The sequence below is a fragment of the Xiphophorus couchianus genome, chromosome 3 (genome assembly GCF_001444195.1).
Source record: "Xiphophorus couchianus chromosome 3, X_couchianus-1.0, whole genome shotgun sequence".
NCBI classification, from domain to species: domain Eukaryota; kingdom Metazoa; phylum Chordata; class Actinopteri; order Cyprinodontiformes; family Poeciliidae; genus Xiphophorus; species Xiphophorus couchianus.
Genome location: NC_040230.1, coordinates 1,746,466 through 1,773,866, shown reverse-complemented (window position 1 = coordinate 1,773,866; position 27,401 = coordinate 1,746,466). Strand labels below are relative to the sequence as shown.

Here is a 27,401-nt window from a genome sequence, read left to right as displayed (position 1 = left end):
AAAAACGATCAAGTCGAGCTAAAGAGATACGGTTTTCCTTAAAGTGGGACCATGTGTACTGCCTGGAGCCTGCATGCATCCTCCTCCATACGTCCACCAGGCCGTGAGACGAGACCAGCTGCCGCAGAGCATGTTGGGCCGCTGGATGCGGCTCTGCATGATTACGATCTAAAAACTCGTTTTCTGTACAATTAAAATCCCCGCCTATAAAAACATAATCCTCAGACCCACAATCACCCAACCTTTCCCCAATTTGTTCAAAAAAACGCTTTTTCTCTGCATTGGTGGTCGGAGCATAAATATTAATAAAAACCAGACTAAAAATATCAAACTTTGCTTTAACTAAAAGACACCTCCCTTGAACGACATGCTCTACTTCTGTGGAGTTCGGGGTGAAAGCCTTAGAGAACAGGAAGCCCACCCCTGCACTCTGGGAGGCACCGTGGCTTAAAATGACCTCCCCCCTCCACTCTCTGCCCCAGTCCGTCTCAATTAAATGATCACTATGAGTTTCCTGTAAATAAATAACATCTATTTTCTTTTGGTTCAGTGTTTGGTAAATCAAAGCCCGTTTCTCAGCCTCCCTCGCCCCGTTAAGATTCAAAGTTGCGATTTTAAAAGAATCCATATTGGGTAAGAAGCTAAAACCAACACACAAAAAGACTATAAAAAATAATAATAATAAAAATACTAAAAAATCACTGTGCATCATTTTTACTCAAAAAAGTTTTCTCGCTTTTGACATTGCTTTCTTTAATCTAAATATTTCTGTCTTTTCAAAACTCGATACCTCGTTGTTCCTAATGTGATGTCTCGCAGAGGAGTAAAAGATTCTCAGATCTGGAAAATAACTTTCTATCTTTACTCCTTTCAGCCCTTTAGTTTGTTTTAAAAACGTTCTATAAGACTCGACAGGGTATCTTGGTTCTTTACTATTTGTTTGAGTCACTGACGCCTCGCTGGTGTCAGAGAACCAGCTCTCAGCGTCGCTGCTGTCCGACACCTCCCTCCTCTCTGCAGCCAGCTTGCTGACCTGCCTGCTGGCCTGCACAGCAGCCACCACATTCCTCCTTTTGCTTCGCCTCTTTACCGGGGCAGAAGCCTCCACTTCCATCACCTCCTCTGTCTCTCCCTCCAATCCAGTTCCCAAAACCGACTCTACACTGTTCCTCCTTTCATTCTGTCCTCCTACCTCCACTTAACCTATCCCTCCCTGATCCCCACACACTAAATGCTCCTCACTGTCCTTCACCTCCTCCTGTCCTCCCTGCACACCGACATTCTCTCCCTCCACACTTTCACCCTCACCACCATTCACCCCATCACTACACACCACCGTGCACCCCTCCGTTCCCACACACACACTCATCCCACTGTCCACCACTGACACCTCAACAATAGCCTCTGCTGGTTCTTCTGTAGCGGGTTCCTCCGCCGCCACCGCGGGGTCCCCCGCCGCAGCCGCGGGTTCCCCCGCCGCACTAACCTCACTAGGTGAGGCCCCCTCCTGCTCAGCAGCAGCGGGCTGCTGCTTCGCCGAACCCGGCGGGGCCGGCCCGGCCTTGTCTGGACACATTTTTACAATGTGTCCCTCTTGTCCACAACCAAAACACTTCATGTTGGAAGAAGTGGCAAACAACATGTAATCAAAATCATCTATTTTAACATGAAACCTCAAATTTAGTTCTTCGTCCCGACGGTTTAATAACATAAACAGTTGTCTTCTGTGCGATACAACATGTTTCAGTAAAGGTGACTTACAGCCAGATAAAACTTTCCTTATCGGCGACACCACTTTACCGTGTCGTGACAACTCTTTTATCAGAAACTCATCGCTAATAAAAGGGGGAACGTTTGATAACATTACCTTAGTTGCAGGTAAAGTTAAAGGCGAAACACGTAAAAACAAGCCGTTGACAGACACGCCCGCTTCCACCAAACGCTGAGCCTGCTCCACTGTCTCAACAAACAACACCACCGCTCCATTCATTCGTGCTGCAGACCTAATTGCCCCGTGCCCAATCACCTCACCCACAGCCAAACAAATTTCCTCCACGCTGCACGGAGAACCAGCACCCACCTTGATGCCGTTCTTCCGTGTCAGCGTGGAGAAAGACCCACCACCAACAACCACCATGGCGTCCTAAGACGCCGGCCTGACGGCCACAACCGAACCCACAAAAACCCCTTAAAACGTGACGAAAACTAAAACGAATTTACAGATAAAACAAGTAACACAAATACCCAGTGAAAACAGTAAGAAAAAACAAAGATAGAAAGTATACAATCACTCGCTCAATCGCTCTTCTTCTGCTCTTCCGCAAACACCCTCCTCTCACACGAAGAAGAAGAAGAACCACACTCCATACCAGTAAGTGGCGGTAATGCTACTTAAAGTTTGTTGCCAACCGCCAATAAACTCAAGAAGAAGAAGAAGAAGAAGAAGTCAGCATCGCAGCAAAGAAATTACTGAAGACTGATATCTGTTTTCACAGGTGGGTTAAGTGAACAAGTAAGAGATATGTCTCATTTTTAGAAGTGTTTGTAAGTTCAAGATGGTGTTTTATTCACATCGATTATATTTTAAGATATTTTGTGTATTAGAAGTGACTATTTAATGCCGCTAGCTTAGATGCTAACTACCATTACTATAAACAGGTTGCATGTTATTGTTTAATTTCGGGCATGCGCACAACGCTGGAGAGCAAAAAGACAACCGTTTACCTGCCGTTTCAGAGGCAAAACAATTCCGTTAACAAAATGAAACCTGGAGATGTAGGTGTTATTAATGTATTGCAGTTCGCCGCTTCAAGGGAAAATAACGCAGAAAAACCGTTGAAGAACTGCTCCAAACCACTCGTTCATGTTTCTCGGTCCCTGTGTTTGCTTCGCTACGCAGACCCGTTGCCATAGAAATGACTGACAACAGTTACACTATTATATCAATATTCAACAGTAAAATCCGTTGCTTATGTATTAACCCCAAATTAAGGCTGTTGCTAGTGGGTTTACCCCTTGTGCCCAGTGCAGCACTGAAAAACTTCAGTCCCCGTCCCCCTGCTGAATGGACGCCCTTCCGGTCTGTATAAATAACGGTCAGAGCGGACAATCAGCTCCCAGATTGATTTATTCTCCATCTATTTAGGAACCAGGGAGGCCCATTGCTGTTTCCAATAGGGTTTGTCATTTAAGGCTATTTCTGTGGGGTTAAAGGCAAAGCAGGATGTAGTCTATGCCTCACTGGTTCCGTCCAGACCACAACGTGAAGCATCCGCTCAGACGTAGCAGAACCAGACTCAGCCTCCTGAATGCGTAATTACGCACTCCAGAGAGGAGAATAATGTCTGGTTGAGGACGCTGAGATAGAGCTGCTGCTGTGAACAGTAACAACGAAAGTTACGAACTGTAACGGTGAAGATGAGCAGAGCAGGTCAACAACTTGTGCTTCGTAACAGCGGTATGAGGAGGATGAACCGGTTAACACTCCTGTGGTAAACTCTGATATTTACAGAAAGCAGGCAATATAACTGGACCTTCAACTCAACCATCTGCACCCAGTTCAGGTTTATCATGATTGCGAATTGTATTTATTTGTATTTTAATATTCTTGCAAATCACTCTATGTAATTACAATGAAATGGTTTGTAAATCGCCTCAGCCTGTTACAGCAGCTGATGTTTCTAAATAAAAACATGTGAACGTACTTTGCTCAGTCTGTTTCCAGTCTTTATTGAATTTGCCTGCAATTACTTTTTAAATCCAGAAGATGTCACTCAAGTGACACAACAACACAATGTCCACACAGTATGGGAAATGTGCCAGACACCCAATGAGGCCTGATCAGAAGCACAAACAATACTCTGGTATCTGGCATTATCGGTAGTTTCTTCTTCTGTGGATTGTAGGAAGATGATATGTTTTGGGTCACAGTACGCATGATCTGCTTTCAGAAAAGATCCATTTATTCTGTTCACAAGATAACGGACACCAGTATGTTTTAGAACCACTCTGGAACCCGTTCTCAAACCGTGCCATTGTCAAAGAAAACATTTGCTATTTTTGTGTAAATATACAGTACAAACACAACAAAACTCTTCCATTTTGTTGTCGTGTAAACAGAACCATAGTTATCTCTTTCTATGCTGGCAGGACAAAGTTAATGTTTTACATCTGGTTTGATCATCAAATGAGTAACTGTGGTCGATTGTAAAACATATTATATGCATCAGAGTGTAAACCCTTATGGAGTGAATATATATATTTTATAACCAGGGACCATAGGCGCCGGAACAGGGTGGGTTCAGGGGGCCATTGCCCCCCCTCCCACTTTACGGCCCTGCCCGTCCGCTGGTCCCGCCAGACATTTACACAGGCTGCACGCAACTCTGACAATCCGTGACTGACATCTCTTTGTGTTTATATGCAGACAGAGGTACAGATAAAACCTACAGCATTGAGATCTGGACCAAATCTCCAGATCATAACAGTCACCCAAAGGTTTATGCACATGCGGCAGCTTCGGGTCGGGTTGGGATCATGAACCGGTCTGACATCTGAAAAAAGGCTTTGACTCTGATCCGGTCCAGGTCTGAACCAATTCTGCCTAAAAACTGAATAAGATTTCTGTATTCGTCACCATTTATAAAACTGTGACGATGTTTTCTTTGTAATGGCGTTGGGATGAAAAAAAAGGACATCAGGTCCATGTCTGTTTACGGGTCCGGACCAAATGCTCACCCACACTTTGCCCAGAGCAGAACATTTTTGCTCAGGTCAAAAAATAATTGCTTGAATTTGTTTTTTGTTGTTTTTTTTCTCTTTGCTCTTCCAAAAGCCAATCAACCATCAGTAGCCATAAATATCGATGGCTACTGATGGTTTTCAGGTCTCTGTAAGCTGTTGAAATTCATTTTTGTCTGCTAAGTAACAAGCACATTAAAATTTATTCATGGTGTTTTTCATTTTGTTTGTAATGCAAAAATATTGCCAGCAGTCTGGCGGGTTATCTGTCCCACTCAGAAACCTCTTTCCCGCACAATTTGTGGAACATGCAGCAAATATAATCTGCGCTGCCTTTTGGTTTTAGACCCACAGCATCCAGATAGAGCTGCTGCGCCGCAACATGATGATGCGCTTTAACCATTAGGTTGCTGCTCTAAATTGGCATTGCTGGAGAATATTTGACTACTATTTTAATATTATGTTGCAAATGTTTGACCAGTCGGGATTTTTGTCGTATCTATCTGTCCTCGGCATAGTTGTATTAAGTATTTTGGACTTGTAATATGTAGCTGAGCTCAGGGGCGCCTGCAGCTGAACGGCTGTACGCACTCTGTGGACCTTGAGATTTTCTTTTAAGTAAAACAGAAAAGAATAATTTTTGAATTTTTTAAATTTATTATCTAACCCTCTTTACTAGCCAACAATCATCAAATCTAGCCAGCCTGCAGCGCATGGTAGACCCAAAAACATTGTCCTCCAGGTAAGCGGTGTTTACTGTTTACTTTGGGGACAAATTGCGGCAAACCCACTGAATTGATTGACAGGTGCCATCATATTAATTGAACAAGTGCGCCCTTGACGTTCAAAGTACGTAACAGAGGTGACAAAACTCCCCAATGCCCCCCCACCTCAAAAGTGAATCCTGCGCCGCTGCCAGGGACAGGAGAATTGAAGAAATGTTTATGAGACAGAGTGAGAGCTCGCTTCTTGGCATGAAAGGTTTGTTACAGAAGCAGACTCGTTTTCCAAAACTGTTTGAGTAAGGAAATAACCCACAGAGCAGCAATAGAGATGCTGCATCACATCCTGACGACGTTTAAAAAGAGGAAGAAGAACCCGCCTGCTTTCCATGAGCTACAGCTGAAATCGCTCAATCAGCTGTTGGACATTTTATAATATCTAAATCTTTGTTTTTTTTTCTGTTAAGGATGGAGAACAACAGGGATGAAGACTCTTCTACAGTCAATGTCAACAATGCCAAACGTCCTCTTAATAGTAAGTGACTCTATACATATTTAAAATTTTATGAGGATTAAAAAATAACAATGCTATCTAGATGCACTTCATACATTTTTATTCCCTCTATAGGAAGTTACAGTTTCTTAACACGGGTTGTAACAGGAGTTGTTTTTATGTCACATATAAACCTCAAGCCTAGAACAACGAGATTTTAGTGGTACAATAAAAGAAAAATTAACTCGACTTGGAGTATAGACTAAGATTGATGTTCTCAGGGTTCTTATGTTGACATGTAACTTGGTCTGTTGAAATGTTTTTCTTTGAAATAGCTTTTAATTTTAGTAAATGTGACTACTTTCAGTTGACCATTTTCAGTTCTGTATAATCCATAAAATGTTTTGAAAATCTGCTGTGCATAATAATTTGGAACAGTTCATTTTGAGTTTATTTTTGAAAAACAGTAGTGTTATCATTGGGAGGTTCAACAAAAGTTGATTTATACTCTTAATAGGTCATGACTTGAAAATTATACTGACCATCTTTTCCATTGACCATTTAGGAACATCTGAGAAAATATCACTTGTATAATAATTTTGAACACGGTGTAAGTAGGCTGCGAAATACAGGTGAGCTACAACAAGAGACAGTGATCGGCGATCGTATTTTTCACATAAATCGCCCGATTATTCACCAGAACAGAAAAAAGTGGTGTCATTTGCATAGAGAATACTTTTAAAATGTGTAGGTACGTAAAATAGATCATTGATGTATAAAATAAAATGTTTTAGTCCAATGACTGACCCCTGGGGTCCTGCACAGTCTATATAATGTGAGTCAGATCTGACATTGTTTATCTCTACAACTCTACTTTTTTGTTTTCGAAATAATTGGAGACCCATTCATATTTAAGGCTTCTATACCATGTTTACTTAACTTTTCTAGCAATATAATGTGAGCAATGGCATCAAAGGCTTTTTAACTTTACGTGCGCCACACATTTCAAACACTTTTAGACTTGAGAGCCCAGGATCTTAGCATGAAAGTGGTATTGGAATTCGCCATTCAGCCACAGCCACACGTTTCATCCACCAGCCGGTGTTCAGAGAACGATTTAGCCTAATGTTGTTATTAAACACATGTTCGAATTTTTATGAATTGTAGAGTAAAAAGGAAGAGAACCAGCAGAAAAACTAAGTATGCATGGGTCAGAGTTGGCTGTGGGGACTGTACGTTTTCACACCAAGTTGTCTTGTCTTTGATGCATTAAACATAAGGTGTGGACATATTTATATGTGATTCTTTTTATGTAGTGACAAAAAAATACAAAAAACAATCTCACACTCTTAAAAACAAAAGAAAAGGCAGAAAATGTGCAATATTGTCTGTGATATTATCAAGGTAGATAGACTTAGAGCTGAACCTTCAAAGCCACATAAAGCCAGTTACAAAGTCTCCCTTCTATCACTTGGAGAATATTTCCAAGATTAAAGGACTAATTTTCCAACAAGACCTAGAGAAACTAACCATGCATATCTTTAGTTGTATTGATTACTTTACAGGTCTGACTAAAAATTCAGTTAAATAGCTGCAGCTGATCCACAATGCTGATTCTGACGTTCTCACTCAAAACCAGGAAGACGGAGCACATCTGGTTCCAGTTCTAAAGTTCTTAAACTGACTCAATGTAGCTCAGAGAACAGACTTCAGAAGTCTTCTGTTAGTTTATGACTAACTGAACGGCTTTGTACCGCACTACATTAAAACTCGTTGTATCAACCTTCCAGACCCATCAGATCCTCTGGTTCTGGTTCTGCTCTGCATCCCCAGAACCAGAACCAAACATGAAGAAGCAGCTTTCAGCTTCTGTGCACCACAAATCTGGAACAAACTTTCAGAAAACTGCAAAACAGCAGAAGCACTGAGTTCCTTTAAGACAAGTCTGGACCCCCACCAGTGATCACTGGAACATTGACCAACATATTTGATGTGTTTTGATGATTTTAATGATGGAACTTGACAAAATGTAAAATCTGTTACTGGTTTCACAATTGGTCACAGCATGATGTGTTTATGACGGCTTCACGATGTAAACCACTTTTAACTTCCTCCTTGCTGAAATGTGCTGTGCAAATAAACTTGATTGAATGATCAACAATGATATTGATTCCATTTTTTTCTTTCAGCTGAGGAAGTGGAAGCAATAACAGTCCAGCACTCTTTTCTGTTGTTGATGTGTTTGGGGGTGTTAAGTGTCGTGCTGGCTGCAAAAGTCCTCTACAGTAAGTTTCATTTCAACAGAATACATTTTAAGTAGCTTCCTTTATGTCAAGTTTTTACAGGTTTAGAGACGATTTAGAGCAAACTTTCAGACTGAGGACCACTTTACACATTTAACAAACACTCATGGACCACCAAACTTGAAAATGACCCACAATAACACAACTTGAAATGAAAATATTAGTGTCTTATTGTCATAACAATAATAGACTTATTGTTATTTTCTCTGTTCATTCTAATGAGAAGAGTGGTGTTGTTCTGTAAATGTGACTGGTCACAGCAAAACAATGAACCAGTCTACCTGTTGTGATTTGTTTATAGAGTCTGAAAGTGTGGATTCTAAGCTTTGCAATAATCTCAAACACATAGTCAAAGAAGTTGTGTGTATTAATAGCGTTTTAGAGATATTTGTAATTTAGAATCACAATAACAGAAAAATGAACTTGAATTGCTTTGGCAGAAACAAAAATCTTTATCTGCACCATTAAGTCTAAAAATGTTCCACTAATTTCTATCAATTGTATTTATTTACTGATTAAATCATTTATAATTAAATAAAAAAACAGCTGACGTGTGAGCACAGCATTATGAGCAAACAAAGTGGTAAAAAACAAAGACTCACTAACAGAGACTGGAGTCTGACCATTCAGCAAACAGAAAAGAGGAGGTTAACAAATAATTTAGCTCTGTATAATGTTTGCACATGTTCTCTCTAACCTACTGATTGTTTAATTTGAAAACCTGTTGGAAATAAATGAAGTGAATCTAATCAAAGAGCCATTCAGATGAATTGAATCACTGATGAATGACACATCAGTACTCTCTCAGCAAGTATGACTTGGCTTCCTCTGATCATATAAGTAGTCCTGGCATTGATTTCTTTCCACCGGTATTTTCAGTTTTTCTTTTGAGTGACCCGGTTTTAAGCCATTTATCCATTATTATTTTAGCCACAGTCTTTTGGTACGCTAAGTTACACTTTGAGCTGACATTACACCAAATAAAAGGATCATTTACATGCAGTAACTTGTGGACCTTTAGGGGGCGCCCACGGACCACCAGTGGTCCAGGGATCAGAGTGCGAGAAAGACTAGTTTTGAGCATTGGGATACAAGTGTCTAACAGTAGGAGGGGTTATGAAGGTTGATAAAAAGTCAGGGACACTGAAGTGTCATCAAGAATCAATTTAACTTAATGCTGCCCAGCTTGAAACATATCAAAGTGTTAAAGTTTAAAATGGAAAATCTACAGGCATAGTCGTGGAGAGGATGATGTCTGGTTTTTGAACCTCATTATCTAATTTTTGCTTTTCTTAGATGATGTGGTTCTTTTGGTTTGTTCAGGCCATGGCTTCCGCCATGCACTGGACAGTAAACTCCTCTTAGTCTGAGGCCTGGATCCTGCGCGCTCTCAGTTCAGTGTAGTCTCTGCCTTAAGTGAAGGAGCTTAAGGATATTGGCATCTTGTTCATGATGGATGAAAAATCAGCCCAATTATTGTCAAGACTTCCAACAAAAAATCGCCACACAAGCATCAGGGTTTCTGTTCGGTAGTGAAAGGTAGTAAAAGGTAGTAAATTAAATGAGCTCAAATTAAGGCCAGTAACTAAAGGTAGTAAATTTTTCATCATCCCTTCAAAATATTTTTCATTTTCCATTGATGCTCACTTATTGTTTTAAGTTCGTTTTACTAAAATCTGTGTAAAAAATTATAACTATCGTACTGGCAGGACTCCTAGCTGCTGTGCGCATGCGTTGTGTTGGAACCACCTAATGCAGGGGTGTGAAACGTACGGCCCGCAGGCCGGAACCGGCCCGCAGGCCGGAACCGGCCCGCCGAACGATTTAGTCCGGCCCGCTGGCTAAATGCATTATCATTATTCAACAACGATTATTGGAAAAAACATGTACTTCGTTTAATTTAAAATCTGCAGTTCCTATATTATCCACGAGGGGCGCTGTGTTTTATTCAGAGTGGACAACATGATGCAACACTGCAGCAGATGGTAGCACTGAGCTTCAGGTCCTGTAAACGGCTTCGATTTTATTGCTTTACCAGCTTTTTACTTTGGTCCTGGCAACCTCATCAACGAAATGTCTTTGTCAAAAAAGAGAAAAGTAGACACAGAGTGTCGGATTTTTCAAGAAAAATGGACTTCTTCTTATTTGTTCACGGAGGTGAATGGAAAACCCGTGTGCCTTGTGTGTCTGCAGCAGGTTTCGGTGCTTAAGGAATACAATATTCGGCGCCACTATGAAACTCAGCATGGCGAAAAATACAAGCACTTTAACGGAGAACTGAGAAAACAGAAGATAAATGAAATGTTGATGGGTCTGAGGAAACAGCAATCTGTTTTCACCCGGAGCCCAGAGGCCAGTGATGCTGCGGTGAAAGCCAGCTAGCTAACTGCTAGCCAAATAGCGTTAGCATCAAAGCCTTACTGTGAGGGAGAGTTCGTCAAGAACTGCATGCTGAAGGCTGCCGAAACTGTGTGTCCTGAGAAGCGACAAGCTTTTGCCAATTTTTGCTTGACCAGAAATACCGTGGCAGACAGAATTTCGGAACTATCGGCAGATTTGGACAACCAACTCAAATGCAAAACGGAGTCATTTCTCGCATTTTCTGTTGCAATTGATGAGAGTACTGATATTGCGGACGTCTCTCAACTGGCCATATTTGTTCGTGGAGTTGACGAGACGTTGACTGTCACAGAAGAGTTTCTTGAGTTGGTGCCCATGACCAACACCACGACAGCTGAAGACATTTTCTGCTCCATTGTTGGAGCGCTGGACAGAGTCGAGGTGGACCATCCCAATCACTGATGGCGCGCCGTCAGTGATTGGGAAAAAGACAGGTGTTGTGACAAAGTTCAGAGAGAAAGTACAAGCTGCAAATAAAGGGGGTGAGTTTTGGACATTTCATTGTATTTTGCAGCAGGAGGCATTATGCTGCAAGTCGTAAAAAATGGATCACGTCATGGAGGTGGTTGTCCGAACTGTTAATTTCATCCGAGGCAGAGCTCTCAATCATCGTCAGTTTGACAGCCTTCTCAGTGAATGCAGCATTGCCCATGGTCTACCATACCACACTGAAGTTAGATGGTTAAGTAGAGGTGCTGTGCTGAAGCGCTTCTTTGATCTACGTGGGGAAATTGGACAGTTCATGGAGAAAAAAGGTAAACCTGTTCAGGAATTACAATGCCCTCTATGGCTGCAGGACCTTGCATTTATGGTTGATATCACAGGACACTTGAATAATCTGAACAAAATGTTGCAAGGACGCAAAAAAATTGTAACACAGTATTATGACGCCATATGTGCATTCAAGTCAAAGCTGACGTTATGGGAGACGCAGATGGCAAGCGGGGACCCTGCTCATCTTCCCTGTCTCAGAGATGTGTGCGCAGCAAGCGTTAACCGTGATGTGAAACGGTACAAAGATACGATTTCAAGGTTGCTGAGTGAGTTTGAGAAAAGATTTCAGGTATTTAGCGAACTTGAGACAGAATTCTCAGTTTTTCGCTCACCATTCACAGTCAGAGCTTCTGATGTGCCCGTTGACATGCAGCTTGAAATCATTGATTTGCAGTGTGATGTGGAATTGAAGGACAAATTTGCATCAGTTGGCTTGGACACATTTAACAAGTATCTCCTACCAGGATATCCTAAATTGACAGCACTGGCTGCAAAAATGTTGTCCATGTTTGGGACAACATACCTTTGTGAGCAAATTTTTTCACTAATGAATATAAATAAAACAAAGCTGCGCTCAAAGCTCACACATAAGCACTTAAATGAGACTCTGAAACTGGCTGCTGCTCAGGACATGATGCCTGATATTGATGTACCTGTCCAGGCTAAAAGATGCCAAGTTTCAGGGGCAAATACTGAGTAAAACTAAATCCTATGGAATGTTACTGTCAACGTTGCACTATTAAAAATTACAGCTTTGAATATTTGCTGAATTAATTCTGTTAAAGTTAGTGCTAGTCAGTAACAGATTTACAACAAAAGAGTTTTGTTGAGTAAAATATTTCTCATGCATGCAATACATGTTATGTATGTAAGTTTTTCTATATGTATACATTTTATGCATCAACAAGAACGGTGACAAATGTACTTAATCAAATATCTGTTTAAAGCAGCTGACACTTAAGATTTCAAATGTGTGAAGCCAGACAATTTGTTCAAATTGATTCCCAGATGTGGAAACTTGATTTTAAATCATTTATTAATTTTTATCTGTTTGATGTATTGTGTCATGCAGGACAGTGTTTTTAAGTTCCAAAAACTGTGAATAAATGTTTTGCAACATTGTACAATCACTGTGATCAGTTCTCATGCATAATGCACTTAAATAAATGTAAAAGTAGTGTTGAAATTGCACATGCTTTTCTTAAAAACTCTGAGCTTTTTCATAATATATTTTGTAAAAGTGAAATTTGTTTAATATAAAAATCAACAAGTCCACTTTTATTAGTTCTATTTAATTTTGCAATGAGTTTACTTGTGTGGCCCCCTTGAGATCAGATTAAGCTGTATGCGGCCCCTAAACCAAAATGAGTTTGACACCCCTGGCCTAATGTGTTGAGACTAACTAGTCATTTTGCGCTTCGCCATGGGAAAATAAGTTTTCACAACTTTGGCTTGATGATCCGATGGTGCCAGATGTAGCGATGTAACTTCAAACTCCAGCTCAGCTACAAGCTAAAGTTTTACCAGCGACGTGACGGGAGCTGCAGACAGGCAGCATTAGGGAAATAAAGGGTTAGATTCAGAAGAGTGATTTTTATTGTTTAATTAGGCCCGAGCAGCAAAGCGCTGCGAAGGCCTATTGTATCTGTACTGTTTATTATTACGATTCTGCCCCCCTCTTTGGGCGCCTTTTTGGGGGTATTAAAAGGAGGATAATTTAATGTTAACTTTGGACAAAACGTTTGGCTCTTTCCTCCTTAATCTCCCGGATCCTCAGCAGGCGGCGGCGTGCTGCTAAAGTGAAACAACAACAAAGCGCATTGACGTCACAGATCACAGAGTTTAATTCCATACAAAGCAACGCATGAATCAATCAACAAAGCTGCAGAGGAACAGAGATATACATTGTTTACCTTATACAAACAAAGACAGACAAGGGAAAGACAGACAAACACAAAACAAAGACGAACAAAAAAGCAAAGACGCGTCTTTGGAGAGAGCCGATGTAAAAAAGGCAAAATGTTGGCCGCTCTCTGTATTTTTTCTCCTGACACGTAATCTTATAGTAAGGAGGTGTTTTTCTATTTAATTTATGCACTCAAGGCATTCCTCTTGTTGACCAACTGGAAACTCCCTTAAGCACTCAGAGAAACCTGGAACTCCCCCTAATCTACGGCAAAGATCAAAGGGCCATCTGGTCTCTGGCAAAACAACAGAGGGGACCGCTTCGCTCTGACCCCCTGTGGCTCCCACGGTCATTCTGAGTACAGAACAATCCTGAGATAAGATTTCACAGATACCTGTGAAATCTAAAGTCTCTCTGCCCTGCCGGGAATGCTAATTTTATGGCCTCCTGTGCTGTGGGTGCTTGCCCATCTGGCTTAATTTTGAATGCTCAACACAGCCCTGTTCAAACTAAGAGTGTTGACTATACCTTTTACACATGTCGTAAGATTAACTGTATTAAGCACTGAAAATAATCATTTTTCCTTAACAGGGGCTTTTATCATATTCAAAAACTCACCAAACTTGGCGGAAGCGACTGGGCGGTTTAAAAATTTTGAATTTTAAGGTCGACGCAAAAATCGCCAAAAAAATGGCTCAACGGCGCCAACTAGCAATTTTCTGGAGACACAATGGTATGAACGTACTTCATCGTAGAGACATGAAATTTGGTACACATGTAGAGCTCACCAAAACACTCAGAACTTACATTTAATGTTATAAGCCAAGTATAACAGGAAGTCAGCCATTTTGGATTGAAGGTCCCATTTTGACCCCGATTTTGACGTTTACAGACTTCGTATTTGATCGAACTCCTCCTAGGGATTTCGATTGATTGACTTCAAACTCGGTCAGTCTGATCAGAAGACATGTCCCATTCAAAGTTATCAAAATGGTGAGTTTTAGAGCATGCTGAAGGGCGGATTACCAGGGGTCAAAGTTCACATACTCGCCATGAAACACGAAACTGTTATATATCCTGGACAGAAACACAGAGATACCAAACTTTCAGTGATTGATGATCATCGGGTGTCCAAAAATACCCTGTGGTGAAATGATGACATCAGTTAAGCCACGCCCCCTGAGAACAGGAAGTGTCATGTTTTACTGTGAACGGTCGCTATCTTAGCCCTTTGACCTAATCAACATGAAACTGTGTCCAGAGACAGAAGACATGTTGGTGTGTTGTGGATTCCAGCCCTGACCAGCTTCGATGGAGCAGGTGGGCGTGGCGGCATGGCGAAGTGACCTGTAATGCTGTTGCCATACGTTTGCTTCTAGATTCCACATATTTTCACCGAGCTGCACCAAACTTGGCCTGAGTGATCCTGGTGGGATTCCTGACAATCCTATATCATCATATTATGACGTCATCTAAGCCCCGCCCCCTCACAACAGGAAGTGCTATTTTTTTCCTTGGAAATTTCCATCTATGGCTCTCTTGACTTAAACAAGGTGATTCTGTGTTGGATGACAGATAGGAAGTTGGTCTCACTTGCTTTAAAGTGCCAAGAGTTTTCAATGGCGGCAACGCCGTTGCCATACGTTTGCCTCTAGATTCCTCATATTTTGACCGAGCTGCACCAAACTTGGCCTGAGTGATCCTGGTGGGATGCCTGACGATCCTATGTCATCATATTATGACGTCATCTAAGCCCCGCCCCCTCAGAACAGGAAATGCTGTTTTTTTCTTTGGAAAGTTCCATTTATGGCTCTCTTGACCTAATGAAGATGATTCGGATGATGAGCTCTGTCAATGCTTGCTGCTGGCTGAACCGTGTGGGCGTGGCCAAATGGCGAATATCAGTCCCTCGCCATATTCATACGTTTGGCTCTAATTCACACATAGAACATCAGATTGGCACCAAATTGGATATGTATGACCTTTGTTCACTTCTAAAGAGCCCAACGGGTTTGAAATGTAACTTAACTCGACTGCGCCCCCTAAGTTGATACATCGGCTATATCTCCTCGATGCATCAACCGATCTGCACCAGATTTTTTGACAGTCGTCAGGGAACGCTGCCGAACGCATTCATGCGTATCGCCTGGTGGACAGGCAGGGAAAATGCGCGACAGCTTCTGCGGTGGCTGGAACCCCCGCGGTGGCCAATAGGCCGGAGCGGCGCTGAGCTGTGAGGGCGGCTCGAGGCTGCTTGCAGCTTTAATTATTTCTGAAACTGAATTAAGCTGTTCTTAGACTTAGACTTAGACTGACTTTATTGTCATTTTGCATGCACAGGGTGTATACAGAACGAAATTTCGTTGCATACGGCTCAGGACAATGTTTTGAGCTTTCAATGTTGTGAGGTTACTCCAGAATAAAATAAAATACAGTATAAAATATGAATATAAATATAAATATAGAATATAAAGTGCAGGACTGACAGTAAAATATAAGTTATTTAGCTCTGTACATGTGCAAGGTATAAAGTGGAGACCAGATTTTAAGTGCAGTCCAGTTAAGAGTTCAGCAGTCTGATGGCAAGTGGGGAAAAAGCTGTTTCAGAACCTGGTGGACCTGCACCGGATGCTGCGGAACCTCTTTCCAGAGGGCAGCAGGGAGAACAGTCCATGGTGGGGGTGAGGGGTCACTGATGATGTTTCGGCCTCGGGACACGCAGCTCTGGGATGAAATGTCCTGAATGGAGGGAAGGGGGGCCCCGATGATCCTCTCTGCTGTCCGCACCACTCTCCTCACGTTCTTCCAGTCGGAGGCGCTGCAGCTTCCACACCACACAGGGAGGCAGCTGGTCAGAATGCTCTCTATGGTGCTTCTGTAGAACGTCTTGAGGATGGGCGGGGGCAGGTGTGCTCTTCTCATCCTCCGCAGGAAATACAAACGTTTCTGTGCCCTCTTGGCCAGAGACGTGGTGTTCACAGTCCAGGTGAGGTCGTTAGTGATGTGCACCCCCAGGAATTTGGTGCTGCTGACCACCTCCACAGCCGAGCTGTTGGTGACCAGTGGAGCGTGGCTGGGCCGGTTCTTCCTGAAGTCGACGATCATCTCCTTCGTCTTGTTAACGTTCAGGATCAGGCTGTTGTCTCTGCACCAGTCCACCAGCTGCTCCACCTCCTCTCTGTAGTCCAGGTCGTTGTCGTCTCTGATGAGGCCCACCACCGTTGTGTCGTCCGCGAACTTCACGATGTGGTTGGTGGCGAACCTGGGGACGCAGTCGTGTGTCATCAGAGTGAACAGCAGAGGGCTCAGGACGCTCAGGACGTTCTGACCCAAAACATTGCCTAAAGAAAAATCTAAAAGATGTTGTGGACAATTTGTCAAGAATTGCGGTAGTAGGTGATGAGGTGGACACAGTGGACCCAGCTTGAAGTGAGAGAATTGATGATTTAATGATAAGTGACAAAATACTCAAACCAGGCAGCACAGGTGAGCACAGGCAAGGAGCTCAGATATTGGTAGTGTAGAACCCGAGTGGTAATATTGATATAATTAAAACTGTAGCAAGTATGAGCAGGTTTTAATAATGAGCCGGTTAAAGATTGACAATAATTTATTACAAAATAAGTGACTAAAACATATGCATGGCAATGTTATGCAGCAGAGTCAGTAAAGAAGTGTGGAAGGAGGTTGGAAACGGAGTCTTAGCGAGGGGAGAGGGATTCAGATTCAGATTACTAGTGTCACAGTGCTTGACTGGCCAGCCAACTCGCCGTACCGAAACCCCATTGCGCTTCTCTGCAGTATTCTCAAGAGGAAAATGGGGAGCACCAGACCCAACAACATAGAAGAGCTGGCAGCAAGCATCAGAGAAAATCTGGGCTTTCATAACTCCCAGGCAATGCCACAAACTGATTGCTTCAATGCCACTTCACCTTAATCACAGAGGCAGTGATTAAGGCAGAGGGATTCGCCAACTAAGTATTGAAGATTGACATATAGTTTTTAAGCATGTCATTTAAAAACAAAATGTATAACTTTAATTTCTTGCATTTTCTTCTGCAGAAGTAGTTTGGGCCCATTTCTTCCCAGTACTCTAATTTTCTGAATTCCTGTTTTTGTGGCTTTTATGAGCTGGAAGCCCAAATTATGTAAAAAGAAACAAATACTTGAAATCATTTAAACTGTGAGCTCTGAATCTATAACCTATAAAATGTAACTTTTTGAATTGAATTATGAGAAATAAACAACTTTTCCAAGATTATCTAATTTTTTGGAAAGGCTCTGTATGTTTCTCTTAACTATCTTAAGACCCATTTATTTATTTTCTATGAATCACTTGTCCTATATTTTTATGGCGATTTCTATGAACCAAATTATATTTAATGAGGTTTAAGTTAACCGGTTACAAATGCAGGGATGCTAGGCAGGTTGGTTCATATTTGTAGTGATCAATGGGCAACAGACAGACTACACCTGTGACAGGCCACCAGTCCATCACAGGGCAACACAGATACTAACATCCATGTACACATTCCTAAGAGCAGCTTAGAGAGACCAAATAGCCTAATAGACATGTGTTTGGGCTCTCAAAGGAAGCCGGAGTATACCAGAGAGAACCTGCACATCAATTGGGAGATCATGCAAACTCAACACCTATGGACCACATAATGTCCAGCGATTCAATTAATGGACCTCAAGGCAACAGTGCTATCACCATGCAACCCCGAAAAATAAACAAGTTAATGAAATATTAAATCAGTTAACTTTCCTTTGGTTCTATCCTAATGAACGTTCACTTTGCGTTGGAACGAGCTGTTGTTTTCCGTTGCTGGTTTTGTTGTGCAATGGTGGATGAAATTGAGAGAGTGCCACCAAAATATTATGTAGTGATAGCTCCTGCATTCATAGCGGAGGCTCAGATATCTTTGGTGAACATTTTGTGTTCATTCTTTATTTAACAAACTTTTTCCCTTCTCCCGGTTTTCACCCGGTTATTTTGAAAAATGGCGGATGAAATATTGAGTGACTTGGCTTTATTTGCTAAAAGCGACAGTCGTCAGCAACATGTTTGAAATTGCAAGATAATTCAGAGGTGTTATGAGTTTGGTGTATTTCCCAAGCTAGCTGGGCAGTAATGATAGTCGCTATCAGCTCCATTTTTGTCTCACCCGAGCCGTTTGACAACCTGCCAACCCGCATCGGTGCCTGCATGTCCTAGAAGGACATGAACTGCAGAGCACTATGGCGCATAGCGGAGTCTCTCTGATCGGTTTACACTCCGCATCCAGTGGCAAAATTTCAGATTTTCCAACTCTGGCATTGGACGTGCTTCTTAAGCCTGAAATGCTTAAAAGGCGGATCTCTAGGAGTGCGAAATGGACCACGGCGCACATCTACAGTACATAGGCATTGAATGTAAACCAGATGCCCCTGATGCTCAAATCGTGTTTGGTGTGAATGTGGCATAAGAATAGAGTCTGAAATCCTGAAAGGGTCTAAGAAACTGAAAATGTTAATGAAGATAGTTTGAATGACTTTCTGACTAATTTGTGTGTTTTTACAGTGGCTATGGTGACGACCAAGCAGCATGAAAATATCAACAGCCTTGCAACTGAAAAACGTCAACTGGTTGATCAACAAAAGATGATGAAGAACCAGATCGAGGATATGGCCCGAGAGAGAGACTCGATCTGGGTCGCCGAAGGAATTATCAAAGAAAAAGATGAACTAATCCAAGATTTAGAGGAGTTTCAACGAGACTTATTGGAAATGATCCGAGACAGAGAGAGGCTGAAACAAGACACAGAGGAGCTGAGAAAAGACAAAGAGGAGCTGAGACGAGACAGAGGGGTGCTGGACAAAGACGAAGAGGAGTTTTTCCGAGACAGCGAGAAGCTTAGAAAAGACAAAGAGGAGCTGAGCCAAGACATAGATGAGCTGAGCCAAAGAAAGCAGGAGATGAATCAAAAGATAACAAAGTATAACAAAGACAAAGAGGAACTGAGACGAGAGAAAGAGGAGGTGATCCAGAAGATAGAGAAGCTGAACAAAGAGAAAGAGGAGCTGACCAATGAGAAACAGAAAGTGAGTGAAGACAAAGAGAAGTTGAAGGAGGAGCAAGAGGAGCTGAGAAAAGAGCAAGAGGAGTTGAGAAAAGAGCAAGAGGAGAGGAGAAAAGAACTAGAGAACCTGGAAAAAGAGCAAGAGTTGGAAATGATAAAGGCTCTGGCAAATATGACAGAGGAGCAGATAAATATAATGAAGGAGCTGATTGAAGAGAGAAAGCAGCTGAATAAAGAAGAAGAGGAGTTGGTCAAAAAAGAAGAGGAGCTTATTGAGGAGCTTAAAGAACATCTGAGAAAAGACAAAGAGGAGCTGAGAGAAGAGACAGATGAGCTGAGCAAAGCAACAGATGAGCTGAGGAAACAGACAGATGAGATGAACAAGCAGACAGATGAGGTGAGCAAATGGAAAGAGGAGCTGATCAAAGCAAAAGAGGTGTTGGAAAAAGAGACAGAGAAGCTGCTTGAAAAGCAAGAAGAGCTGGAGAAAGAGAAAAGGGATCTGAGCAAACAGGAAGCTGAGCTGGCTAAAGAGGAAGAGGAGCTGAGGACAAAGGAAGAGGAGCTCAACAAAACGAAAGATGAGCCGAATAAAGAGAAAGAAGAGCTAGACAGAAAAAGGAAGGAGCTGATCAAAGAGGAGGAAGAGCTGGACGAAAAGAGAAAGGCCCACGACAGAGAGAAATGGGAGCTGGACAACAAAAGAACGGAGCTGGACAAACAAAGAGAGCATCTGAAGAACAACAAAACTGAGAGGAATAACGAGATGGTGGAGCTGAGATTAGAAAAACGTGAGGCACAGTCTCGATGCAGGGAGAGAAATATCCTAAAAAAAATCTATGACTTCGTCATGAAGCATAAACAGTTTCCAGTTGAAGAATTCTGCCCTCTAAATAGTAATTATATTTCTAGATTACATTTGAAACTCTTGATTATTAATTTTAATTTGGAAATATTCAATTAACAGTTTTTCAAGACACAGCTGACCATTATTACCACAGGTAGAGTGCTGAAGGTCACTTTTCTGACCACAAAGTGAGCCAGTAAAATTGATTCATTAGCAACAGGTTAACAGCCAAGTTTTGATTTCAGAGAATATTGTTTTTGTTTTTTTAGTGAACCCTGTTGTATGCTACTTCTGACTAGAATGATATTGTAATTGAATCACCTTCCAATATTGATCTGCACTCTACCTTTAAAAGCTTTGCTTGAGTAATTTTGACAATTGAAAGATTATATAAGTAAATGTGGATTTCTTTTAGAAACATTTTTTTCCTTTTGAGATTATTTTACCAAAGTTTCACTTTATTCTTCTCTTTCCCCTTGTTTAGTGAGACCAAAATGTCTGGATTGCAGGAAAGGCTGGATTTCCAATAGAAACCGCTGCTACCTCCTTTATGATGTCGATACTATGGGGATGAACTGGAACTATAGTTATCGTTTCTGTATAAATAATGCTGCATACTTGGTTGTAATTAATGATCTGGAGGAGCAGGTAAAACAAAACGCCACCTCTACTCTTGAAATTTAAAGCTAATCTGGAAGTTTCTGGAAGATTAATAGCTTGACAATACTGAATTGCCCATATAAATTGAATCAACACCTCCTAATGAATTTTTTTAAAGTGAGAATAGAAAACAAAAAAGGAGGAAGTGTTGCCCTAATACATAAGAATTTCTTCATTAAAAGAGAAAATTAAAAGAGAAACAACTTTTTAGGTAATTTAACTTTTGAATATCTGGGAATTGGGGTAAAAGGTCATAAACTAACTCTGATTCTAACTCTGTACAAAACTTCAACATATGTGGAAAACATCTTTATTGACTTTAATGAGCTTTTATCTCTTACATTCACCAATTATGACTGTTTAATAATTGTGGGAGATTTTAACATCCATGTTGACAAGCCCAAAGACAGAGAGGCAAAAACCTGACATATTCTTGATCATTTTGCTCTAATTCAGCATGTTAAACAATCAACACACAATCTAGGACACACACTGGACGTGATTATCAGTAAGGGTGTGAATATTTCCAGTGTCTCTGTAACTGATGTCATCCTGTCTGATCATTTTGCTGTTATGTTTTAAAATTCTTTCTCCATCGACTCACTTAGTAAAACAGCCACTATCACAAAACGTTCTTTCACAGACAGCAGAAACATTTAATCAGTTATACGTCTTCGCCTTCTTTGTGCTGTAACTATGAAGATGTGTTGGTAGATAACTTCCCTTCCAAAGTTTCAGATATCATTGATTTCATTGTGCTAGGGGTTGGCGATATGAGGAAAATCTAATATCCCAGTGTTACGATACACAATAAATATATCGCAATATTTTTAAACCTACAATTATTATAATCTGCAGTTATTTTAAGCTATGTAGTATGTAAAATGTTTCTGGGGTACTCTTTTCAAATGGACCATTAATGTCCGTTAATTTTTTTTTCAATTTGCATACAAAATCGGAATAACTGTAAATATTTTATTGTAATCATCAGTTGCACAAAGATATTTTTCACTAATGAAATTACTACCACTGCCTCTTTCTGTGGCCAACACTAGACCTTTAATAAACAAGATAAAAATAAATAAGTAAAAATCACCAAGCAAGAATCAACAAAGAAACATAAAACAGCTTGTAATGAAGACTGAAGATGGTCAGTTAGTGGATTAGCAATGACTCCAGGGTGTCAGTTTTGGACAGGAGATATATATATATAGGTCAGATAATGGAGCTTACCAAGCTCCGCCCACAACCGACCTAGAAAATCCCACATGGCCGCAAGTCTCACAAACAAAGCCTCGCAGCGCGTTGTTTCTATGTAAACATGGCATCTTCCTCTTGGACTGATTCTCTGCAGAGTATTTCTGAGTCCATTAGTGCATCATTTCTGCCGGATTTTCACAATATATCAGCTACAATAATGGACAGAGGAACTACGAAGTTCATGTCATCTTTTTTGGATGACATCAAGGTGTTTGAGCCACGTGATGCCTCCAACATTGTGCAGGTCACAGCAAAATCCTTTCGGTCGATGAGGAAAACGGCATATCCATCCCCGCCAACAAAATGCTAATAAATAAATAAATTGTAATATTTTTTTTAATGCAATACATATTTATCATATAGATACTGAAACAGTTCGTGAAACAGTATTCCACTCAATTAAATCTACATGTTCCATTCATCAGACTAGAAAATGCACAACACTACTGAAGCTGGAAAGGAGAGTTTCAAATGGATGAACAATCACTCAAAATATCCCCATTCACTAAACAGAAAGAAAGCAAAGCAATAATACTTACACCAGCACACACTCCTGTTAAGTTGCACAAAATTCGAGACCAAACTTCAGCTTTAAAAGAGAACAAACTTCAGCTTTAATTAACATTTGCAAATGGAGAAAACATACAAAGCTCACATCTCGGTGAGAATCGGATGAGTTCTGACTTGGGGCTGAACATCCCCTCATTTACATAGGATACATCACACATTACTTAGCCACACCCCCTGGCTCAAGTGTCAGGTAAAAATCTATACATTACTTATCTGTCAGTTCCAGTGGAGCAGGGTTGCATACACATTCACAGCTCAACTTTAGGTGTTTCTCCAAAAAGCCTCTCTGCTGATGGCTAAACAGATACTAGAAACTGAATTTCTACAAACTAGGCTCATCACCTTAGTCATGTCTCACATTTCTAACTGCTGAACACCATGTTCTTCATTTATCTGAGGAGGGTCAGAAGAGCATATATCCTGTTGAGCTGCAACTGAGTGCAAACCTTTAATAAAAACATCATAAAGTGTACATTCAAATTTATTTAAACTTTGCTACTAAATTTTTCCTTCACACTCCTTTGTTCTTGTTGATCCTACAAAGGTTGAGCTGCTCATGCGGTCGTGCACAAGCTTTGATCCAAGGAAGGCATTCTGCTTCTGATTTTGGAAATCTGTGAATTTTACTACCACAAATACGATCAGGATTCATGATATCACCAGTACAGATACCTCACTGGCAATGGAGAACCTTTTTTTTCTATTGTTGATGCAAAAACTTTCTGCCGGTTTGCTAGTCCACAATGTAGTCTGGCACTACATTAGCATGTGTTCACTAATGCATGTACATTAGCATGTGTTTACTAATGCATGTACATTAGCATGTGTTTACTAATGCATGTACATTAGCATGTGTTTATTAATGCATGTACATTAACATGTGTTTATTAATGCATGTACATTAACATGTGTTTACTAATGCATTACATTAACATGTGTTTACTAATGCATGTACATTAACATGTGTTTATTAATGCATTACATTAACATGTGTTTACTAATGCATGTACATTAACATGTGTTTACTAATGCATTACATTAACATGTGTTTACTAATGCATTACATTAACATGTGTTTACTAATGCATGTACATTAACATGTGTTTACTAATGCATTACATTAGCATGTGTTTACTAATGCATGTACATTAGCATGTGTTTACTAATGCATGTACATTAACATGTGTTTACTAATGCATTACATTAACATGTGTTTACTAATGCATTACATTAACATGTGTTTACTAATGCATGTACATTAACATGTGTTTACTAATGCATGTACATTAGCATGTGTTTACTAATGCATTACATTAACATGTGTTTACTAATGCATGTACATTAACATGTGTTTATTAATGCATTACATTAACATGTGTTTACTAATGCATTACATTAACATGTGTTTACTAATGCATTACATTAGCTTGTGTTTGTGAGACGGCCATCAGCCAATGAAACGCGGCCCCTCTGGTAAGGTCCATGAAATGAGGGAATGTCCAGGTCCAAATTTAAGCTTTATTTGACTTTAATATGAATGTGTATGTGTGGCTTCTATAAAGATAAATAAACAAATACAAATTATAAGTACTACTCTGAAAATACTCCTTTCGCAAAGGCAACCAAAAATAAACGTGCTTGAAATCTATAACAACGCTAAAAGCCGATTAATACTTAACTATGAAAATGTAAATCCTTATGGCACATAAATAATAATCAATCCTGCTAATAATGTGTCACACGATAAAATATAAAAGCGAAATAAGGCATTTCAATTGGAAAAAGAGAACCACGAACAGCTGCATCAAATTACATTAAACCGAGCTTAATTATGTAATGCTAAACGGCTAGCTGTTAACTCTTCACAGTATGCATAAACTACACTGTTATGAAAACAGATCCAACACCTGTGTCATTCCGTAGACACTAGGAAAAAGTAAAGGATGCGTGCAAAACCATAAATTTAACAAAAAATCTTTATAGATAAAAAAAATGCAAATAAAAAAATGACCATACAAAAACGCTTCAGTTGTTAACTGTGTTCTATGACTTTGTATTTTTATGATATAACACTTTGAACTGCCTTGTTGCTGAAATGTGTTATTCAAATAAACTTGATTGATTGACATCTTGAAGTTAATGAGATTTATGACAGTCTGAAATAAAATCTGTTCACAGAAATTTATCAACGATATAGCCCCTTTCTACAGACCTTCGTATGGATACTGGATAGGGTTACATAGAATGAGAGACACATGGCTCTGGATTACTGGACGTAATAACACCCTTGAGTAAGAACTATTTTCTAAGATATGCATATTTAAAGCTGCAGTATGTAACTTTTATAGAAAATATTTGTTCATATTTGTTGAAACTGCTATCATGTCCTCTTAACTGTATGGTATCAGACTGATAAGATGTGAAAAAATTGGGCTCCTCTGCCTTCACCCAATGCTCTGAATGCTAACTAGAAGCAACCAATCAGAGTCTGGAGGCGGGTCTTAGCGCTGTCAGTCACAATCTAGTGTGGCTGCTCTCTGCTGCTGCTTTTCCCTATCAGCAGATCCTGCTGTGAATGCTCAGGCTAGTTAGCATAGCCACTGATGGCAGCGGATACAGTTTCCCTCATTTAGCAGAATCTAAATGAGGTTGAGTGACAACGTTAGAAGAAGAATTACTTTATTCATCCCAGCAGGGAAATTATTTTGCAGTTACAGCAAGAATTTTTTATACACAGATTAACACACACACACACACACACACACACACACACACACGACAGGAGCTGCGTCTTTGACGGAGGACATGCGGCAAAGGTCGTCGGGACCGGGAGTCGAACCCACGACGTCCGCGGGTCTAAGGCCTCCAAATGTGGGGCGTGCTAACCCCCTGCACCACCACAGCACGCCTCAACAAGGCGACCTCCTCCTGGCTCTGATTGGTTGTTTTTAGTTGTGCATTTCTTCAGACTGCAATAATAGCTCAGGCAGGCGGTGGAAGGAGTCGATCTTTAAATAGATTATCTGGCTCATACCAAACTGTCACAACATGGTGACAGTTTTAACACAGATATAGAAAATGTATTCTCTATAAAAGACAGCAGGACAGTTTCTCCCAGGATATCCTGATTCCTGATTGAATCTATCAAGTTTCCAGAGGAAGGGAAGCGGCCCCAGAGCATCATTGGGTCCCTGCCGTGCTTCACAGTGGGCAGGTTGTTCTTTTCAGCAGGAGCTTCATACGTCTGATCAGACTCAAGAAGTTCCAGTTTTGAAAAACAAAACCTTCTTTATCTTCCTCATGTAGCTCTGAGCAAACTGCAGCTGGGTTTTCTTGTGCCTTTGGGTCAGTGGTTCTGTAGGTGATTGAGTTCAGGCATGGAGACCTTCAGTCCTCAGTCTGTCCTCACTGTGGGACCTGAAACCTCTGTGGCTGATGCCACCAAGCCTTGCTGCTGGTCTTTTGCAGTCAGTCGATGGTTTTTGACCACCTGCCTCCTTGGGAATGTGGCGGCTTTCTGTTTCTGCCACCAGGGGGCGTAGCCATTGTCCCTGTAACTTTAAAGTTGGGTTTTATTCCTCCAGCTGTAATTCTATGAACATTCAGGCCATTTACTACCTTTCTGCCTCTCTTAATGTCAATGCCTTTGACTAGGCCATTATTGTAACATGCAATGAAACATTAAGTTCTTCCTCAAACAGGATTGGTGAAGGCCTTCATTGGTTAAATCAGGGATGATCAAGAAAAACCCCTGATTTGTAAACACATGCTCTCATGAAGCATTCTGTTCAGAGGGATGAATAATATTTAGACTTCATCTTTGGAAGTAGTTCTTTATGTTGAATTTGGATAAAATATTTTTGTTTCATTAGGTTTGTTTAAATGTTTTACTTTGTGTAGTGCCATTTATTCTTGAAAATATCTGAGAAATTTTCAGTTTTATATAAATCCTAAGTTGCTGTTGCAGTTGAATAATTTTAGATTCAACAGTAGAAACAAGGACATTTAGCGGCGGTGGCGCTGGAGTGAAGCGCTTGACCCAGGTACAGACGCCTCAGTCTACGCAGCTATAACAGGTTTGAGTCCCAACCTGTTGACTTTTGCTGCATGTCTTCCATCTTTCTCACAACCCAGTTTCTTATCCACTGAAAGTCAAATAAAGATCATTAGAGCCAAAAAACATCTAAAAAATTAGATCTTTTGTAAAACATTTAGATCTTTAAAATCCAATCTTCCAAGTTTGCAAAACACTTTTCATTTACTTCGAGTCTGACTTCTGTTCAAGTGTGTCTTTATTCATATAGAGACAACAACACATTTAGATGCTGGCAGTTATCAGTTTGATGTCAATAAGCTGCTGTACAATTTTTATTTAATAAATGTTCTGATGGTTCATGTTTCTGTCTTAAAGCTTCTGGACGAAGAACCATACCTATACTTCTGGAGCAGTACTGCATTTGCCAGGACAAAAACTCGGAGAGAGCTGGATAGCAGCAGAGAAAGGGGTGCGAAACAGATTCATCTGTGAGAATGGGAGGATTTATTGGCTTAACACTGTTCTAAAGTTTCAATGAGGAATACTCAACTGTCTCTTCAGTTTTTGGTAAATCTCACAAATAAAAACACAATTTCAGCTGTTGGACTGTTGAAGTAATTTTTAAGAT

At 40.6% G+C, this 27,401-nt stretch overlaps 1 protein-coding gene across 2 annotated transcripts; it reads left to right on the top strand.

Annotated features, from left to right (window-relative positions):
• Positions 1–2,427: 2,427 nt before the first annotated feature.
• On the top strand, positions 2,428–27,379 carry LOC114141700 (golgin subfamily A member 6-like protein 7). Of its 2 annotated transcripts, XM_028012416.1 has the most exons (7): positions 2,428–2,495; positions 5,930–5,997; positions 8,145–8,240; positions 18,902–20,296; positions 20,732–20,895; positions 24,916–25,028; positions 27,149–27,379. In XM_028012416.1, the coding sequence occupies exons 2-7, from the start codon at positions 5,931–5,933 to the stop codon at positions 27,309–27,311; spliced, it is 1,998 nt and encodes a 665-aa protein (XP_027868217.1). In that variant the 5' UTR covers positions 2,428–2,495; position 5,930; the 3' UTR covers positions 27,312–27,379. The 2 variants fall into 2 exon arrangements, with proteins under 2 accessions (XP_027868217.1, XP_027868218.1); XM_028012417.1 differs by lacking the exon at positions 8,145–8,240.
• Positions 27,380–27,401: the final 22 nt, after the last annotated feature.